Genomic DNA, 20799 nt, shown 5'->3' on the forward strand with positions numbered 1-20799 from the left:
GAGTGGGGTGCCATTGCCTTCTCTGACTTAATGGTATAATTCAGACCTAATCTTAAGGTTGAAAAGCAATGGAAGTGATGGTGTAGCTCTAAGTCAAAACTAAAGATGTGAGAACCAGGGAGCCACTTGTGTATGTACTGGAGTTTCCAGGTTCAGGAGCTAGAAGCTCCAGTATTCATGGCCAAGAAGAGAGAGAAGGCGAACAGTTGTCTTTGTTCCATCCAAGCCCCCAGAGGATAAAGTGATGCCCACCCACACTGGTGAGGGCTGATGTCTTGACTCAATTACTGATTTCAATGCTAATCTCTCCCAGGAGTTCCCTTGCAGATTCTCCTAGTGTTAATCTTTGACCTGATCTGGGCATCTCAACTCACAGTGAAGTTGACACATAAATTTAACCTTCACAGTGTGTCTAAACAAATGGAGACAAATAAAAGTTTCCTTGCTAAGGATTCAGAGGCTGCAATTGTTTCTGATTTGATGGAAGGGGATATAGGGCTTAGAGGACCTTAGGCAGATCTTTGGTTCCCCCACAGTGAATATAATGATGCACGTACAGTTTATGGGATTTTTAGTAGGATCCAACGAGATATTTGCTCTCACTTTGGCAGCACATATACTGAAATTGTAACGATACAGAGAAGTTTGTCATGGCCCCTGCACAAGGATGACACACAAATTCATGAAGCATTCCATATTTTTTAGGCTTCCCTGGAGCCTCAGCTGGTAAATAATCCATCTGCAATTCAGATGGGTTCAATCCCTGGGTTGGGAAGATCCCCTGGAGAACAGAAAGGCTAACCTCTCCAGTATTCTGCCCTGGAGAATTCCATGGACTGTATAGTGCATGGGGTCACAAAGAGTCAGACATGACTGAGTGACTTTCACAAAATGAGATATTGCCTGTTGAGGACTGGGCTCTGGAGTTGTTGAACAAGAGCTCATTATTATGTAAGCACTTCACAATTTTTTTTTTTTTTTTACAGTCTTTTCCCTCCTCATGAATAGCATGAGTCTTCATCCCTTGAACTCAACCACTGTTGTTTACAACAGAGGAAAGAAAAACCTGGATGCTGAAACTGGACTCACATATTACATGTGCTTACCAATGAGTCAGGATTCATCCAAACTGTTCCAGTAGCCAGTGCCGGGGTGGGGGTGAGGGTAGGGGCTGGGGATGGGAGGGAGTAGGAGAGACTGGATTCATCTTCAGTGATAGACATTCTGAGCCTCAGGTCTCTAGGCCAGCTGCTTGTAGATCAGACCAGAGTGCAGGGGTTAATAGTCAGCCACCTGTTGCTCTGGCTAAGCCATGAGAAAAACCCCATGGGAAAAGAATAAAAGCAAAATATAGCAATGGGAGATGTGATCAGGGACACAGGACTGATTGTATCATAGCACAACAGACACTTTCTGTGTGCCAAGACACTAAAAAAAAAGTGACCTGGCCCCAAAGAACAGGGCGCTTGATCCGAGAAATCTTGAGTCCCCCAGTTCCATCTTTGAAACTTTAATTCTGTTTCTAGTTTCTTTTCCCCAAACTGTGCATCAACCACTTTCAATCCCTACCTGCTTCCCTGGCCACAGCACCTCACAATAAAAATCCGTTTTGTAATCAGGACTGTATACTTTAGAATTTTCAATAAACCTTGCTGTCCTGGAACTTCCCTGGTGATCCAGTGGGTATGACTCCATGCTCCCAGTGCAGTGGGCCCTGCCTGGTTCAATCTCTGGTCAAGAAACTAGATTTCATATCCTGAAACTAAGTATTTGCATGCCACAACTGAATGATCCCTCCAATTTCCCAGGTGGCCCAGTGGCAAAGAATCTGCCTGCCAATGCAGGAGATACAGAAGACATGGGTTCTATCCCTGGGTCGGGAAGAACCCCTGGAGAAGGAAATGATACCCTACTCCAGTACTCCTGCCTAGAAAATTCCATGGACAGAGGAGCCTGGTGGGCTACAGTCCATGGGGTCACAAAGAGTTGGAGCAAACTGAACATATACAGGCACACACACACACACAATACCCACACACAGGGTCACAAGGAAGATCAAAGATCCTGTGTGCATGACTAAGACCCAGGGCAGCCAAATAATTAAATAAATAAATATTTAAAAAACTGTGTCTTCTGGTAATATCACTGAGTATAAATATTTGCACAGTGGTTTATATAGAAAACACTCTAAAGTTAATTGAGGCAATATAGTATTTTTAAGAATTCATGTGGGTAATTTAAAAATATTGTACTTGCTTAGAAGACTCAAAAAACAAATGTGATTTAAAAACTGATTTTAACCATAAATGAACAAGAATTGTTTCTTTAAAAAAATATGTAGATCAATAAAATTTTGAGTCAAAAGATTTCCAAAGATATGTTTAATAGTTCAGTTCAGTTCAGTTCAGTTGCTCAGTCGTGTCCAACCCTTTGTGAGCCCACGGCCTGCAGCACACCAGGCCTCCCTGTCTATCACTAACTCCCGGAGATTCCTCAAACTCATGTCTGTTGAGTTGGTGATGCCATCCAACTATCTCATCCTCTGTCGTCCCCTTCTACTGCCTTCAATCTTTCCCAGCATCAGGGTCTTTTCAGATGAGTCAGTTCTTTGCATCAGGTGGCCAGAGTATTAGTGTTTCAGCCTCAGCATCAGTCCTTCCAATGAATATTCAGGACTGATTTCCTTTAGGATGTAGACATTATATTTAGAGCAGTTTTTGTTTCACAATATTATTGAATAGAAGGTACAGAAAGTTTTGTGAAATGAAGACATCTCTTGCCATTTCAATAAACAAGAAATGACACAGTCACCAGAGATTTCTGGCGTCCAAATGTGAATGAGGGCTCCCAGACCTCCAATCCAACAGATGTCACTGCTCCCCATGGTGATCTCTGAGGAGCTCAGAGGGTGAAAGAAGCAGCCATCTGGGGCATCTACCACTCCTTAAGTTGAACAAGGAAACAGGATTTGGCCCCAGAGAGCTGAGGTGCATATGAAAGGAACGAATTCAGTGAGCCCAGAGGCTTGCATCTTCCCATATGCAGTATGCTAAATCCCTTCACTTGAAATCTGATTTTTCTTACAGCAGCCCCTGGAATTGCAAAGTCAGACTGAGTGACTGAACAACAACAATCTTTGATGTTCAGACTGCCTTCTCCCTTTTTACAAATTTTATCACATGACTCCCCCTCCTGCCTTCTTGGAGCAGTTTTCTCAGAGCAACTGAGATTCTGTCTCCTGGGCTTGGGTCCTAAACACGGCTACCAAATAAAATCTCCCTCTACTTTCAGGGGGTGGCTAATGTTTTCATTGGCAGTTTCCATGTAACTCCTGGAACTCAGGTGAGTGGGGCCAGGACATGTGTGTTGGGAAAAGGTCTCGGAAGAGCATATCAAATGACAAAGACACAACCTAAAAGGTGAGAAATATGTTTTATTTGGTGACTACAGAGTATAGGCAGAAAGGTGGCTTCTCAGATGGCTCTAAGGAACTGTTCAAAAGTTATAAGGAGGAAAAAAAAAATTATAAGGAGAGCCCGACGGGTCGCACAGAGTCAGACACGACTGAGGTGACTTACCTTACCTTACAGTATATAAGATCATTTGGTGTTAAAAAAATCAGAAAATATCAAAGAATTATTGCACATAATAAAAATGATACATCTCACTAATTTTCATCCATTTTAAATTTTATTTATTTACTCCTCTAATTTTAAAATTTACTTATTTTGGCTGTTCTGGGTCTTCCTTGCTATGCACAGCCTTTCTCTTGTTGTGGCCAGCAAGGGCCACTCTCTAGTAGAAATGCACTGGTTTCTCGTTTTTGTGGCTTCTCTCATTGCAGAGCATGGTGCCAGGGTGTGTGTGCTTCAGTAGTCACGGCTCCCAGGCCCCAGTCCGGTGCTTGTGGGGCTTGGGCTTAGTTGCTCTGCAGCCTGTGGGGTCTTCCCAGACCAGGGATCTAACCTGTATCCCTTGCACTGACTGGTGGATTCTTAATCACTGGGCCACTAGAGAATTTTTTCTTTTTCTTTTTCTCTGTATGGAAAGAGGCAGGAGTTTGGTCTTATTGAAGTCATCCATGTGAGGTTCATGGTACCACCTCAGGACACCGACCTTCTTCTCCTCCTTGAACTGCCCTCAGGGCACACTGTCTTGGGGCTGCAGTGGATGACGGCCTTTGGGCTGCAATAACCTTTGTTTACTCACATGGCAAGTGAAATAATTGTCTCCAAAGGAAAGTGTAGGAGCAGATGGCAAGTGGAACTGAGGGAGAATGTCTACCGAGTCCCCGCTAGATGCACCTGCTCACTGGGTTACACAAGTGAGGCAGGGAAAGCATTGTTTCACCAAAATTTATTCAGGCTCATGATCCTACTCCTCGAATTATCAGACGGCTTCCTTGTAAAATCCAGTTTGAATAATTATTCTAAGTCAGTTCAGCAAAAAAACCCACTCTTGATATCTGTATAATCATAAAGGATTTGATTTAGGTCATACCTGAATGGTCTAGTGGTTTTCCCTACTTTCTTCAATTTAAGTCTGAATTTGGCAATAAGGAGTTCACGGTCTGAGCCACAGTCAGCTCCTGGTCTTGTTTTTGCTGACTGTATAGAGCTTCTCCATCTTTGGCTGCAAAGAATATAATCAATCTGATTATGGTATTGACCATCTGGTGATGTCCATATATAGAGTCTTCTCTTGTGTTGTTGGAAGAGGGTGTTTGTTATGACCAGTGCATTTTCTTGGCAAAACTCTATTAGTCTTTGCCCTGCTTCATTGTGTATTCCAAGGCCAAATTTGCCTGTTACTCCAGGTGTTTCTTGACTTCCTACTTTTGCATTCTAGTCCCCTATAATGAAAAGGACATCTTTTTTGGATGTTAGTTCTATGGTTTTTCCTGTGGTCATGTATGGATGTGAGAGTTGGACTGTGAAGAAGGCTGAGCGCCGAAGAATTGATGCTTTTGAACTGTGGTGTTGGAGAAGACTCTTGAGAGTCCCTTGGAATGCAAGGAGATCCAGCCAGTCCATTCTGAAGGAGATCAGCCCTGGGATTTCTTTGGAAGGAATGATGCTAAAGCTGAAACTCCGGTACTTTGGCCACCTCATGCAAAGAGTTGACTCATTGGAAAAGACTGATACTGGGAGGGATTGGGGGCAAGAGGAGAAGGGGACGACAGAGGATGAGATGGCTGGATGACATCACTGACTTGATGGACATGAGTCTGAATGAACTCCAGGAGTTGGTGATGGACAGGGAGGCCTGGCGTGCTGTGATTCATGAGGTCACAAAGAGTTGGACACAACTGAGCGACTGATCTGATCTGATCTTAATATGTGGTCTCCCCAAGAATCTGATCAAACTTCCTCACTGCCCACTATTAGTATCCAGTTCATCTGGGCTGCCCTCAGCAAAAAATCTACTAGTTTGGTTCAGCCAAGATCCTTTGCAGACCTGATTCCTCCTCATAGGAAATTACCAGCCAAGAAACACACTGCTTCTGAATTGTGAGTCCCTACCACCTGTATCTGTTGAAGTTGGATGACCTGAGATGCTAGGGTATCCTTATCTGTATTATCATTGTCCTAAATAAAATTTGATGTAGCCACTTACACCTGTTTCTGTGTCTGATTTTCCTTGGAAACAATTCCCTCAGCTGATTACTGCTCAGGCAGGAAGCGTTCTACAAGTATCCCCCAGATTCCCACATACTCAAGGATGACCAATTTGGAGTCTGACCACTTTTTCAGCTTCCATATCAGGCCTTGAGTTATTTTCAGAAAATTCATTTCAACTTTAAAACATTCTTCTTTTTGATCTCATAGTAACTGTGATCCCAGAGGAACATCAGCACCTTGAATTTTGAAATTTCCACATTTCCACTAACATCACAGTCTTTTCCAACATTTATGTGATCTGACAATTGGAGGAGTCCTTCTCATCCCTTCAGCTATGACAGGAATGGGTGAATTTAATTCAGATGACCATTATATCTACTACTATGGGAAAGAATCTCTTTGAAGAAATGTAATAGCCTTCATAGTCAACAAAAGAGTGTGAAATGCAGTACTTGGGTATAGTCTCAAAAATGACAGAATGATCTCAGCTCTTTTCCAAGGCAAACCATTCAACATTAAAATAATCCAAGTCTATGCCCCAACCATGGACATGTCCAGTGATTGACATAAGTTTGAGAAAGCTCCAGGGGTTGGTGATGGACAGGGAAACCTGGCTGCGGTCCATGGGGTCACAAAGAGTCAGACACGACTGAGTGACGGAACTGAATTGATGCCCCAACCACTAACGCTGAAAGCTGAAGTTGAACGGTTGTATAAGGACCTATGTGACCTTCTAGATCTAAAAACAAAAAACAATGACCTTATCATCATAGGGGGCTAGAATGAAAATGTAGGAAGTCAAGAGTAACAGACAAGTTTGATCTTGCAGTACAAAATGAAGCAGGCAGAGGCTAACAGAGTGTTGTGAAAAGAAGACACCTGTCATAGCAAACACCCTTTCCATTAACCCAAGAGAAGACTCTACACATGGATATCACCAGATGGTCAATACCAAAACAGGTTGATTATATTCCTTGTGGTCAAAATTAGATAAACTCTATATAGCCAGCAAAAAAAGTCTGGGAGTTGACTGTGGCCAGATCATGAACTTCTTGCCGAATTCAGACTCAAATTGAAGGATGTAGGGAAAACCACTAGGCCATTCAGGTCTAACCTAAATCAAAAACGTGAAAGTCACTCAGTTGTGTCCGATTCTTTGAGACCCACGGACAATACAGTCAATGGAATTGTCCAGGCCAGAATAATGGAGTGGGGAGTCTTTCACTTCTCCAGGGTATCTTCCCAACACAGAGATCAAGCCCAGATCTTCCACATTTCAGGTAATTTCTTTACCAGCTGAGCCACAAGGGAAGCCCAAGAACACTGGAGTGGATAGCCCATCCCTTCTCTAGTGGATCTTCCGGACCCAGGAATGGAACTGGGTCTCCTGCATTGCATACAGACTCTGTACTAACTGAGCTATCAGGGAAGACTCATGATTATACAGTGGAAGTGACAAATACATTCAAGGGAATAGATCTGATAGATAAAGTGCTTGAAGAACTGTGGACAGAGGTTTGTAACATTGTACAGGAGGTGGTGATCAAAACCATCCCCAAGAAAAGAAATGCTAAAAGGCAAAATGGTTGTCTGAGGAGGCCTTAAAAGTAGCTGGAAAAAAAAAAAAAAAAAAAAAAGAGAGAGAGAGAACTGAAAGACAAAGGAGAAAAGGAAAAATATACATCTGAATGCAGAGTTCCAGAAAAGAGCAAGGAGAGATAAGAAATCCATTTTAAGTGAAAAATGCAAAGAAATAGAGGAAAATAATAGGGCATGAGAGACTAGAGATCTCTTCAAGAAAATTAGAAATACCAAGGGAACATTTCATGCAAAATAATGTCTCTACTTTTTAATATGCTGTCTAGGTTGGTCATAACTTTTCTTCTAAGGAGTAAGCATCTTTTTATTTCAGTGGCCATATTAACAAAACTCAATCAATTTTATATAGTGAATCACTGAATAAGTCCTAGATTCCCCCTCCCCCAATTCGTTTTCTTTCATGAATGATGATCTGACTCAATCAGTTCATCTGGAGACTGGCAGTAACCCAATCAGGATGAACCTGAGGGATGCTCTGGAATCCAATCAGGTAATGCCTACTGATTGGAAGTTAGCAGTTGAAAGGAGAGAAGATGTGGTTTAAAAAGTTCCAAAAAATGCCCCAGCACCAAAGAATAGACGCAGAAACTTCTCGCTCTGGAGTCACTCCTTGTGTTCTCCATCAAGTCTGAGGTCTGAGCAGCACCCCTACCCCGACCACATCAGACCTGGTGAGTTAACCTCAGTGAGGGATGTTCTGCCAATGGCAGGCATGCAATGAATGATATAATGCAGTTTGACATGGCATGGAGAGTTTACCTTTTTCTCTTCTTTAGGTTAAATTTAAATCTGTCTTTCTGCCTCAAAGTATTCTTTTGCTTCCATTCTAAACATTTTTATTTGTGCTTTGGTTTATAGTATTTAAAAGTCTTAACCAGCAGTTTTTCTTTTTTAAAGACATCTGTTTGACATGCTGTTTCTTGACATTTAAGGTTTTTGCTCTATACACAAATGGCATTCCCTTTACAAGTATCTCCTTAATCTTTCCCAGCTAAGTTGACTTTGGGAACTGAGGATGGAAGCTGTGTTCTACATGAACTCCTGTCCCCATAGTTTGGGCTTTAAGCAATAATTCTTTTTTTTTTTTTCTACCATAAAAACAAAGAGAGTCAGCTTTTTCAGTCTCCTTGTACAGATGTGCAAGAGGGACATGCATTAAGGAAAGCAGTGGATGGAAACAGATGAGCCTCCAGTTGGCTTTCTTCCTTCCTGCAACTTGTTAGATTCTTGCTCTAGTGGCAGGATGGGGAGAGCTCTGGCCTTAGGGACACAAACCCAGACTGGAATCCAGACACACCGAAGTCTTCCATTCTGATTCATCATTGCCAGAGCAATGACTGTGGCCCTGATTTGATTCCTCTGAAGTGTGGGGAGAGAGACTACCCTGATGGTTATGATTGTTCTGAGAAGGATGTCTTGTCTCTTTGCAGTTTCCCAGGATTCAATTCAGAGAAGAGTCAGGATGAGTGTTCACAACCCTCCCAGACTTGCGATCTTGGCAGCAATTGGCCTGCTGAGAGACGAGCCCTTAGCCATCTCTACTTTGGAGTTTCTGCCCACAGAGCTCTACCCACTACTCTTCATGGCTGCCGTCTTTGGCCGACACAGGGAGACCCTGAAGGCTATGGTGCCAGCCTGGCCCTTTGCCTGCCTGCCTCTGGGAAGCCTGATGCAAAAGCCTCACCAAGGAACCTTACAAGCAGTGCTGGAAGGCCTTGATGTCCTGCTTGCCCAGAAGGTTCACCCCAGGTGAGTCAGATCCAGGGAGCCTGGCAGGGTCTTGGATTCCTGGAAGAGACACATGGTGCCAGGCAGAGTGGATGACCAAGTGGTGACCAGAGGCTTCTGAAAAAGCTCAGAGGCTTTTTCAGAGGAATTGCTGAGATCACTTTGGGAAATCCCTTACAAATATATAATAGGAAGGATGGAAGAGAAAAAAGAACTGGGGGAGAGGGAGCAAGAAAGGAAAGAAACAACAGCAGGTGAGAGCAGGACTGTGAAGTAAGAGCACACATGGGGAGATGGAATGTTGCCTGAACTCTGAGGCTGTGGGTTCATTCAGTGTGGATTTTGAATAATCTTACCCCACCATCTTCTGTTTCCCCACAGGAGGGGCAAGCTGCGGGTGCTGGACTTAAGGAATACTGGCCAGGACTTCTGGAACATGTGGTCTGGAGGCAAGGGCCACATGCCCTCCAGCTCACTGCTGGTTCCAGTGGCTGAGGACATGTCCAGGAAAAGGCACCCCTTGACTCCCTTAGAAGTGTACATAGAACTTTGTCTTATGAAAAAGCCCCTGGAGAAATTCCTTACGTACCTCTTCAGGTGGGTGGAGCAGAGAAAAGCCTCCATACACCTGTGCTGTAAGAAGATGAAGATTATTTCAATGTCCAAGGAAAATATGGAGGAAGTTCTCAGGATGGTGAAGCTGGACTGTGTACAGATGGTGACACTGAGTTTCACCCAGAAGCTGTCCACCCTGGCCCAGTTTGCTCCTCTCCTGGGTCAGATGAGCAACGTTCAGAGTCTCATTCTCTCCCGCATTCGTGGGTCTGCTGTGGAGGAGCAGGACCATCAGGATCTTCTGCAATTGACCTCTCAGATCCTCCAGCTGCGGAACCTCCGGGACCTCCGCATGGAAGCTCCATTCTTCCTTGAAGGCCGTCTGGACCAAATGCTCAGGTGAGGCTCTGCCAGCAGCTGATTAACAGTGGACACAATGGTAGAATATCAAGGGCAGTGTCTCATCTGCTGCTGCACCGTGAAAAGCAGTATTATAGAAGCACAGCAGTCCAGGTGGGGGGAATCGGTTACAGAAGCTCTGGAAAGGGACGCCATGTTGGGAACCCACAAGTTAGGGGGCCTAGATCTAGTGCAAGTGTGTATGTGATTTCTTCTTGGGGGAGAGATTTCTGTGTTCTGAAGATTTATGTATAGGTAAGCAAAGGGGGCATTGAAGAGGGAAAATCACATCAGCCTAAGCGTTGGGAAAAGAAACTCTGTGGTCACTAACCCGTGACCACAAGGAGCCTGTTTTAAAGTCCACGTCAGTAACAGGTGGCCTTTTGCTGCATATAAGGTAATTAATATATGGGAAATGCATGGTTCTGGAGATGATGGTAGCAAAGCAGAGCCAAAAGAATGTAAAAAGTGATAGAAAGTTTGTAGATGTCATAGGGCTGGGAGTCCCTAAAGACCGGCAGCCCCTTTCTGCATGTATGCCAAGAGCCTCACCTGGCCAGAGGTATATGACCAGCAGCTCACCCACAGAGTGGCGATCTAAATGAAAAGCATTTTTTACCTCATCTCCCAGAACTTACACTCAGTGATGTCCACCCTGATGGACACTTTGTGTCATGCTCTCCTCTGATCATGTTCTAGTGCATTCCATTATGTCTATTCATCCTGCTAAGGAAGTAGAGTGTACTGTACTCTGCTTGACAGATGAGGAAAGACGGCTTTCAAGATCATGTGAATGTGATCCAGTCACACTAAGAAAATGGCAGGACTCAGCCTAGAATGAGACTGGACATTCTGGAATTTGAACTGTATCAGCTACTTTGCTTTCCCTCATCTAATTGCTTCTTCCCCCCCTCCACCCCAGGTGCTTGAAGACCCCCTTGGACAACATCTCAATCACCAACTGCCTGCTTACAGAATCAGACCTGACCCATCTGTCCTGGTGTCCAAAAATCTGTCAGCTGAAGGGCCTGAATCTTAGTGGCGTCACCCTGACCGACTTTAATCCCAAGCTCCTTCAAGTTCTACTGGAGAAAGTTGCAGGCACTCTGGAAGAACTGGACTTAAACCTGTGTGGGATCACGGACGTCCACCTCATGGGCTTTCTGCCTGCCCTGAGCTGCTGCTCCCAGCTTAGGGTCCTCACCATGTGCGGAAACCTGATCTCAATGGCTGTCCTGGAGAGTGTCCTGCGTCATACTGACAGGCTCCCTGATTTAAATCTAGAGCTTTATCCAGCCCCTCGGGAGAGTTACAGCTCTCTGGGTGTCCTTCACCGGGAAAGATTTGCTCAGATAAAGGCTAAGCTGAGGGTGATCCTTACATACTTAGAACGTCCCAGGAAGATTTGGGTTAGCCCCAGCCCCTGTCCTCACTGTGGTGATGACATGTGTGGTCACCTGAGTCCCAACACATAATTCTGTAATACACTGTGTAGTCGGTTGCTTCTATCAGAAGCTTTCTTCTGGACACTTGAAAACTGAAATCTAGGTCATACATCCATTATGAAGGGAAAACACAGCCCTGGTTTCTGATATAAGCTCAGTGTGATTGAAAAACCTGATCCAGCAGGGGTGCAGGATTCGAAAAGGGAGTGTTGACTTGAGGAATTGATGTGACTTTTTTAGATATGTGTTTATAGAGTCAAATATGAAACTGAGTTTCTGGAAGGTTCAGTCTGAGACACACATGTTCCAGTTATTTCTGTATGCACACTTGTAGAAATGATCAGAAATAAAGAGACCTTCAGTGTAAATGATAAATGCCATCCATGATATTATTCTTCTTTCTGTATTTACATCTCGTGGATCTCCAGTTCCTGGTGGAGTGGAAGCCCTCTGTTGTGTATGATCTGAAACTCCATCATTCCCTAGTTATCTTTTTTCTTCATGGTTTCCTTACTTAGTTCTGGTGGTTAATACAAACAGCAAAGGAAATACACTCAGTGTTCCTCAATAGCACATCCTGTCAAGAGTGGGTACTTACATGCATATTCCTATCAGAAAAATACTAAAATCTCACAGCATGAAATATGGTTTTGTCACATTTATACCAGAAGTATATTTCAGAAGCATGTCTTTTGAAAGCTGGGTCATGTCAATAAGAGTTTTATTTTATTCCCATATCTACTATTGTTCTTCCCTATCGAGGAAGACTAGTAGAGCATGTTTTGACATCAGCATATCAAGATGTATAATAAAATGTCTTTACACCATATAACTTATAGTTGGCCATTTTTATTCTCAGCTCCCTACTCTATCCCTCAATCAGCTGCAGATTCATTATAAAATATTTATGATTCTCTGGATTTCCTGTCTTACTAGTCTATAATGATGCAGAAAATATTTTTCCCTGTTCCCTCTTCTCATATCTAGATATGTACTATTACAAATATTCTCTATGTGGTTTTAAATGTGATTGATAGCCTCAGGATATTTAACTGTGTTAGAAGCCTGGGTTCCCCTTGGGTAGTGCAGGAGACACTATTTTATAAAGTAGATGGGCTATAAGGTATATAGCTCGTTACATTTATAAATTCAAAATACAGCGAAGAGAGACACAAGACATAAACCATTTGAAAACAAGTTAGAACAAACTAAATAATGATTAGTGAAAATCAATTGTGGTCTGGTGGCAGTAATTCATCAAGTCCACAGGGGAGCTAGAGAAGCCAAATTCTGGAGGAATGTCAAAAGAAGCCCATTTGGCAGTCTATTGTCATCATGCTGAATAAAATTTGTCTTCAGCACTTAACCCCATGTCTGTCTCTGATTTTCTTTGGCACAATGATGACAGCTCAGGCAGGAAAGATCCTTCTGCATATCCCCCAGAATCCCGCATACCTGAGAATGACCAACTTGGAATCTGGCCACTGTGGCAGAGCTCCATATCAGCCCATGAGCTTTCTTCAGAGACTAATTTTCTGACTGATTGACTGATTTTGTTCTGGCTGTGCTAGGTCTTCCTTGCTGCATAGCTTTCTCTAGCTGTGGTGCACACAGCTGCTCTTCATCGCAGGGCTCGGGCTTCTCCTTGTGGTGGTGTCTCTCGTTTTGGAGCACAGGCTCCAGTCCACAGGCTTAACTTGTTGCTACACATGGGCTCATGGTCTTAGTTGCCCTGTGGCATGAGACATATTCCTGGGCCAGGGATTGAACTGGCATCCCCTGCACTGTAAGATAGATTCTTAAACTCTGGACCACCTCAGAAGTCCCAGGTTTTTTTAAAAACAGTTTTTGTTGAACTATAGTTAAATCATTGTGTTTTTACTTAAACACACAATTAAAAATAAACACAATTTAAACACACAATTATAAATAGTTTTAGTTAAATTATTGTGTCTCATCTTAACTGTAAGGCAAAGTGACTCAGTTACACAAATATGTATTTTTTTTCATCATGTTTATGTTTAAAATGTCATGAATAGAATCCATTTTAATGCTTTTTATGTAAAGGTCATGAGAGAAATATGGTGAAAGCAATCTTCCCCAAAGTGACTCAGACAGAGAACACCCTTCAGGGAGTCTTCACCTTGGTGGTCAGAGGTGTATAAGAATTGTTCAGGCATCAAATAACTGGGGTGCGTGACAGGCATGGAAAATTCTTATCAATGGAGAAAAGGTCTCCCTTTGCATGTGACATTCAACTTCAAAGAAATCCTTGTATGATGCGTCTCAAAGTGGGAGTCATCTCTGAATGAGGTAGTATGCTAACACCATAAGAGCTTCGGTATTAAGTGCAGAAAAGATGTTGGTATTTATGAAGAGAAATAGCAGACTTTTATTTCTGAGCCTAATGGTGTCAACTTGATCAGAATCTGTGTGGATTTAGCTAGGTCTGAGGAAACAATAATCATCTAAATACAGTAGAAAAGGGGCCAGTGAAATTATGATTTATTTGACTTCTAAGACCCCTGAAAAATGGAGGGGGAAATAGCCATCTGGAAAGTGTCCTCAGTGAGAACAACAACAACAAAAAAAAACACAACTTAAAGAAAACCTCTGGACGGCAGGGTTATTGGGGACTGAAGCAGGTTCATTTCTTCTCTGATTCCAAGTTCCCAAAGAGCCCGCAGTGCCCGCCCTCAGTGGGCTGTGCTGATCTCAACTCTCTGGGAAAGAACAGCCTCTAAGGTGACAGTGTTTCCTCTGAGCCTCTCTTTTCCTTGAAATTTATTGCATTTCTTTTTGTGGCCTTGGGTCTTCACTGTTGTTCCTGCTTTTTTCTAGCTGGGGCAAGGGGGCTGCTCTCTAGTCGTGGTGTGCAGGCTTCTCACGGAGGTGGCTTCTCTTGTTGCAGAGCAAACTCTAGAGTGCTTGACTTTCAGTAGTTTCGGCTCCCAGGATTTAGAGCACAGACTCAACAGTTGTGGCTAATGCTGCTGCTGCTGCTAAGTCGCCTCAGTCGTGTCCGACTCTGTGCGACCCCCAGAGAGGGCAGCCCACCAGGCTTCCCCTTCCCTGGCATTCTCCTGGCAAGAACACTGGAGTGGGTTGCCATTTCCTTCTCCAAGGCATGAAAGTGAAAAGTGAAAGTGAAGTGGCTCAGTCGTTCCCGACTTTTAGCGACCCCATGGACGCAGCCTACCAGGCTCCTCTGTCCATGGGTTTTCCAGGCAAGAGTACTGGAGTGGGGTGCCATTGCCTTCTCCGACAGTTGTGGCAAGTGGGTTTATATGCCTCATGTCATATGGGATCTTCCCAGACCAGGGATCAGACCCATGTCTCCTGCATTGGCAGTCAGATTTTTTATGACTGAATCACAGGGAAGCCTTCTTTTGCTATCTTAATATCACCCAGAGTAGTGTATTTAAATTTCCCTGTTTCTCAAAGTGTAAAAATGAAAAAGAAATCTTTATTTTCCATCGTTGTGATCATTCATGATGTCCCTTTAGGAATGCTCAGCTCCAAACTGTCCAGGACCACTCTTACTCTCACTGAGGTTTTGACCTGTCTACCTTCAGAGAAGGCTTGGCTTAGGCCTGGAAAACCAATCACATCCCCCAAAGCTCCTCCCTTGCTGCCCAAATAGGCTTAGAATTTCCTGTGTTTCCTACATAACACCTGAGTGAAAATCTCATACAAGAATGAGTGTATTTTGGTTTCTTTGATGACAACACCACTGCTTTCATGAGCTGTTTTAACTCAAGGACATTTTGCTAATTTTGACTTGACCAAAATTCCCCCAACAATGATTCTGTCAACTTTTGTTCTTTCTTGGCCAAGGGCAGGAATCAATAATCCCTTTCATGCTTGATCCACAAGAATATAACTGTCCATATTAGTAGAATACAGTAAATATTTGTGAAGTGAATCAGTGAACAGGTCCTTGATTACCTGACCACTCCATCAGTCTCTGGTGATGTGTATATGATTCAATCAACTAATCTAGAGAAGTACGATGATCCAATCAGGGTCAATCCAATGGTCCCTCTGTAATCTAATCAGATATACTGTTCTGGTTGGGTTAGCAGTGGGACAGAGGGATGATAGAACAAAAAGACTTATAAAAGTCTCAAGCACTGGAGAAGAGGTGCAGAATTTCCTGGCTCTGGAGACATCAGAGGGGTTCTCACAGGGTTTGAATTGTGAGCACCCCACCAGGCAGATTAGAGCAGTAAGTTTCCACCCTCATATAAGGATGCTCTTCTCTTACTAGTGGTGGTGGTTTAGTCGCCAAGTGGTATCCGACTCTTGCGATCCCATGGACTGTAGCCTGTCAAGCTCCTCTATCCATGGGATTCTCCAGACAAGAATGCTAGAGTGGGTTGCCATTTCCTTCTCCAGGGGATCATCCTGACCCAGGAATCGAACCAGGGCCTCCTGCATTGCAGGCAGATGATTTGCCAACTGAGCTACGAAGGAAGCCTTCTCTTCTCTCACCAGTGGTTAGCTAATCTTGAAGGGTGCCGTGTATCCCTCATGAAGGGAGAGTTGTTAAAAAAATCAGTTCTTTCCAATGAACACGTTTCAGGTTTAATTTTGCCTCTCAGTGTAGTTTTGCCTGAACTCAAACATTTTAATTAGTGCTTTAACTTCTATCATTTTAAAATATCTTGTAAAGACATGTAACATATGTATTTAAAATATCTTTTTGGAGTTGTGTTTCATGAGTTTCACCTACACAGTTCTGACACACATGGCATTCATGTTAGGGGTAACTGAGGATGGAGGCTGCGTTGGTCCACATGACCTTCCTCGTATTGATTTAGGGCTCTAAATGATGCTCTGACGTCATTCCCTCATAAAGACTGGAGTGGGTTTTCAGAATTCCTGCTACCCACTTCCAGGTGGGACTTGGATTAATCCAAGCACTGTATGAACTGAATGGGCTGGTGGTTGCCGTTCCTCCGGATTGGTACTTGTGAGAGGCTTGTTCTGAATCCAGTAGGGAAAGAGCTATATCATTGTGCCCTTGAGGCCTGAATGGCATGTGGCCTAACAGGCACGTCCACCCCTGCCAGAGCAGTGCTTAGTCCTGAGTAGATTCCTCTGAAGAGTTGGGAGATTGTCTTAGGTCTGCTCCTGCTTGGCCTGACATGGATGATATGCTCACTGGCATTTTCCACAGGATTCCTCCTGAAGCAGAGTCAGGATGAGTGTTCAGAACCCCCGTAGGCTCCTGGACCTGGAGAGAATGCACCTGCTCAGGGAAGATGCCTTGGTCTATTCTTATCTGGAGTTTCTGCCCAGGGAGCTCTACCCACCCCTCTTCATGGATGCAACCCATGGTAGACACATCAAGACCTTGGGATCATGGTGCAAGCCTGTCCCTTTGTCTGCCTCCCTCTGGAGGGCCTCATTGCCCTGCCTTATGTGGGTCCCTTATGAGCAGGGCTGGAAGCACTTGATGTCCTGCTGGCCCAGAAAGTTCACTCCAGGGGAACAAGATCCAAGTAGATTGATAGGGTCCTGGGCATCCCGAAAGAGACTTCTGGGGTGGGCCAATTCGGCGACCCATGGACAGACCCAAGGGCTCTGAGGGTGGCAATGGAGAGGCTTAGAGGCCTTGGCTCACTGTGAGAAATGCCTTCCTGATATGTAAGGGTGCCTAAGATGCAAGGGAGGTTGAGAGAATATGCCCCATCCCTTTCCCATGAGGCCTAATCCTACTAGAAGTGGAGACCTGGAGAGGAAAGGGGGAGAAAGGGAGCTGGAGAACAGAGAGGCACAGAAGGGAGCTGGCGAGGAAGCAGGTGACGAGAGAGACGTGAGGAAAATAGAGAGGGCGGTCTGTGGTCTATTTCTGAGTCTGTGGCTGCAGTCTGTGTGGATGGTAATGCATCCCTGTCAATCTCCTGGTCCTCATAGGAGGTGCAAACTGCAGGTGCTAGATTCATGGAATACTGGCCAGAATTTCTGGAGCGTGTGGTCTGGAGCCAGCACTCAAGGGGGCTCACACTCAGGAATGGCACCAGTGGTGCAGCAGAGCTCAAGGACACAGCAGGCCTTGGCTCCCTTAAAAGGATACACAGACCTTTGTCTGAAGAAAAGGACCCTGGATAACTTCCTCTCCTACCTCCCCAGGTGGGTGGCACAGAGAAAAGCCTGAACACACCTGTGCTGTAAGAAGCAGATGATCTCTGCAATGCCCCTGGACAGTATCACAAAGGTCCTGAATATGGTGCAGCTGGACTGCATCCAGGAGGTGCAAGTCACCTGGATCTGGCATCTGTCCATCCTGGCCACGTTTGCTCCTCTCCTGAGTCAGAGGAGCAATGTGCAGAGGCCCCGTCTCTCCCCCATTCACACTCTGCCCGTGAGGAGCAGCAGCAGGAAGTTCTTGGATCCCCACTCAGTTTCTAAGCGGCACCATCTCCAGTCTGTCTATCTGGACTCTCCCTCCTTGTCTGAACCTGCCTGGACCAGACACTCAGGTGAGGGTGGACAGCTGCCTGGGAAACGGTGAACACAACACTGGCATGTCAAGCACACTGGGTACTTTGTGTTTCTATCCTGAGCTGTGGTATCACTTCACCTCGGAAATCAAGGGGAAGGAGCAGAGACAACACACTAGAAATCTCTGGATGGGGCAGCTTGGATCCAGTGAGGGAAGGCATGGGTTCTTCCTTAGGAAGGGAAAGCTATGTCAGATGACTAAGAAAATAGGTAAGTGAAGAGGGCATTAAAGAACCGACACCACCTCAGACACGAGCTATTTGCAAGACAAGGTCTGAGGAATTCCCTGGTGATCCAGTGGTTAGGATTCTTCTCTTTCGGGGCTGAAAGTCCAGGTTTGACCCCTGGTGGGGGAAGTAAATTTCACAACCTGTGCAGTGTGGCCAGTAAAGAAAAATGAAAACAGAAAGTTCGGGAGAGAGACAGAGAGAAAAGCTCTGTGCTTACCAGATTCCTGAACACGATGAACTTGTCTGAAATCACTGGTCCCTAAAAGATTGCCTTTTGCTCCCGTTAAGTTAGTTAATATTTAAGAAATGCATAATTCTGAGAGGATCATAGTGGAGCAGGAGCCAGAGATCATACAAACTGCAGGTGTTTTGCAGGTGATGCAGAGAGGTAGTGCCAGGACAAAATGAGACAGGTCATTCTGGGTACTGACCTTCAGGAGGTGGTTAGTAGGACCTTGTCTTTGGGCAAATCACTTATCTCACAACTTTAGCTCAGTTGCCACCCTGATTTCTCAGACCTAATTGCTTGCTTTCTCCCCAGATGCCTGAGGACCCCCTTGGCCCACCCGGCAGTAACTAACTGGCAGCTTACAGAGTCAGACTTGCCCCATCTGTCCCAGAGCCCAAACTTGCATCAGCTCAAAGGCCTGGATCTGAGTGGGGTCACCACGATGGACTTTAGTCCTGAGATTCTCCATGTTCTTTTGGAACAAGTTGTTCTTTGGAACAAGCCACACTCTAGGAACTGAATCTAAATTGGTATTAGATCACAGAGTCCCAACACGACTCCATCCTGTCTGCCCTTCAAGCTTGGGGCCTGTGTCTGTGTGGTAATATCCTTTCTGGCCATCCTGGAGAAGCTTCTGAGTCACACCACTGGGCTGAGCACCTTAAGTGATGAGTTTGGTCCTTCCCCTCAGGAGAGCTGTAGCCTCATGGAGCCCTCCACCTCGGCTGACTCGTCCAACTTCAAGATAAACTCATTGAAATTATGTGGGATTTAGGATATCCAAGCTCCATCTGGCTTAGCTCCAGCCTGTATCCTCACTAGGGCATTAAGGCATTCTATCCCGAGGAGCCTTTTCTGTACCACTGTTACCCTCCTCCTAGCTGGATGCATCTGTCAAAGTTTACTTCGGGTCACCTGCAAACTAAAATCTTGGCAGTAGATGCATCAGGAATGGAAAACCAATCCATGGTTTCAGACATCAGCTCAACGTGAATGGGAAAGGGAAAGATGATCCTATGGGGGTGCTGGATTGCAAGGGGAAATGTAGACTCTGGGAGGTGTTGGAAATTTTGGGGATATGTATTATACAATCATATATAAACCTCAATGTTTGGAGCTGCATGTGGGTTTGAGACGCACATGTTGGAATTTTCCCTGGGTAGATGTTTGTAAAGCAACTGTCAGAAATAAAGAAACTCTCGTTGAACACCAACTGCTGCCTTCCATGGTCTTTTCCTCTCCTTTTCAGCTTATTCCTCAGCAATCTCCGGTTACTGATTCAAAAAAGAGCACTGAGTTGTCTATGATCCAATACCTTACCATTTCTGCACATTCTTTCTTCTGTTAAGAGCATCTCTTAACCCTTTGCTTATTTCTTTGGCTTTCCTATTCCTCACCATCTCCTGGAGTTTGTCAATTTCATGTCCATTCCATTGATGATACCATCCAGCCATCTCATCCTTTCATGCCTTCTTTTCCTACTGCCCTCAATATTTCCCAGCATCAGGGACTTTTCCAATAAGTCGGCTGTTTACATAAGATGACCAAAATACTAGAGCTTCAGTGTCAGCATCAGTCCTTCCAATGAGAATTCAGGGTTGATTCCTTTTCAGATTGACTGGCTTGATCTCCTTGCAGTCCAAGGGATTTTCAGGAGTCTTCTCCAGCATCACAGTTTGAAGGCATCAGTTCTTTAGTGCTGCCTTCTTTACCGGGATTTTCAGGAGTCTTCTCCAGCATCACAGTTTGAAGGCATCAGTTCTTTAGTGCTGCCTTCTTTACCGTCCAGCTCTCACACACACAGGTGATGACTGACAAGACCGTAGCTTTGACTGTGCAGGCCTTTGTCAGCAGAGTAATGCCTCTGATCCTCAACAAAATGTTTAAGGTTAGTCATAGAGCTTTCCTGACGAAAAGTAGTTGTTTTTTGATATCATGGCTTCAGTCATCGTCTGCAGTGATTTTAGAGTCCAAGAAGAGGAAATCTGTCACTACCTCAACCTTTTCCTCTTCTATTGGCCAGGAGATATTCTATTATGCAAGGAGAACCACTACACATGCTTGACAAGAGACTGGGCTCATCTGCAGTGTGGATGATGCTTCTAGGATGGAGGGTCTTGATGTGTGTAGTGAAGCCGTTTTCTAGCACAGAAAGGTCAGGGACTGGGACCTATGGTCCCACCAGGAGAACCCTGAGGACAGCTCACATACAGGGTCATGGGTACCCTAACGTAGGGCTCTTCACTCCGATGACTCCTTGGCCATTGAGTACGTTCCCCTTGCTGTGTATGCAGTAAGCCACTGAACAGCCACCGCAGTAAGCTAGGAGGCAGCGGATGTCTGAGACAGAATAGAGAACTAGTGGGAATAGTGGGATTTCTGAGCATAAACAATCCTGTGTGTTTGCTTTCATCACTACTTGGAGATTCCTGAGGTGAAAACAGACAAACACGATAATGTATTATGAAGGGCACCAGATACAA

At 44.6% G+C, this 20799-nt stretch overlaps 1 protein-coding gene, 1 long non-coding RNA gene and 1 other non-coding gene across 6 annotated transcripts; all 3 read left to right on the forward strand.

Moving 5' to 3' along the window:
• Positions 1 to 593: 593 nt before the first annotated feature.
• On the forward strand, positions 594 to 702 carry LOC147342589 (U6 spliceosomal RNA). The gene has a single exon (XR_015158206.1). It is a non-coding gene; the product is annotated as a U6 spliceosomal RNA (small nuclear RNA).
• A 7085-nt stretch (positions 703 to 7787) lies between these two features.
• On the forward strand, positions 7788 to 12179 carry LOC147342590 (PRAME family member 8-like). Of its 4 annotated transcripts, XM_086383166.1 has the most exons (4): positions 7792 to 7891; positions 8651 to 8969; positions 9330 to 9902; positions 10825 to 12179. In XM_086383166.1, exons 2-4 carry the CDS (start codon positions 8683 to 8685, stop codon positions 11375 to 11377), a joined length of 1413 nt encoding a protein of 470 aa, XP_086239292.1. In that variant the 5' UTR covers positions 7792 to 7891; positions 8651 to 8682; the 3' UTR covers positions 11378 to 12179. The 4 variants fall into 4 exon arrangements, with proteins under 4 accessions (XP_086239293.1, XP_086239292.1, XP_086239291.1 ...); XM_086383167.1 differs by lacking the exon at positions 8651 to 8969 and having other exon boundaries at positions 7788 to 7891; XM_086383165.1 differs by lacking the exon at positions 7792 to 7891 and having other exon boundaries at positions 8379 to 8969.
• Positions 12180 to 17702: 5523 nt separating this feature from the next.
• LOC147342591 (uncharacterized) lies at positions 17703 to 19523 on the forward strand. Its single transcript, XR_015157397.1, has 2 exons — positions 17703 to 17835; positions 18629 to 19523. It is a non-coding gene; the product is annotated as an uncharacterized LOC147342591 (long non-coding RNA).
• Positions 19524 to 20799: the final 1276 nt, after the last annotated feature.

Source organism: Bos grunniens, chromosome 29 (assembly GCF_055505025.1).
Source record: "Bos grunniens cultivar Pamir isolate PY7600 chromosome 29, Bosgru_T2T1.0, whole genome shotgun sequence".
In the NCBI taxonomy this organism is placed as follows: Eukaryota; Metazoa; Chordata; class Mammalia; order Artiodactyla; family Bovidae; genus Bos; species Bos grunniens.

Coding starts and splice junctions, on each gene's coding strand:
- LOC147342590 (XM_086383165.1), top strand. CDS start 8,608: ATGGTTATGATTGTTCTGAGAAGGATGTCTTGTCTCTTTGCAGTTTCC. Junction 8,970..9,329: donor GCCCAGAAGGTTCACCCCAG/GTGAGTCAGATC, acceptor GTTTCCCCACAG/GAGGGGCAAGCTGCGGGTGC. Junction 9,903..10,824: donor CGTCTGGACCAAATGCTCAG/GTGAGGCTCTGC, acceptor CCTCCACCCCAG/GTGCTTGAAGACCCCCTTGG.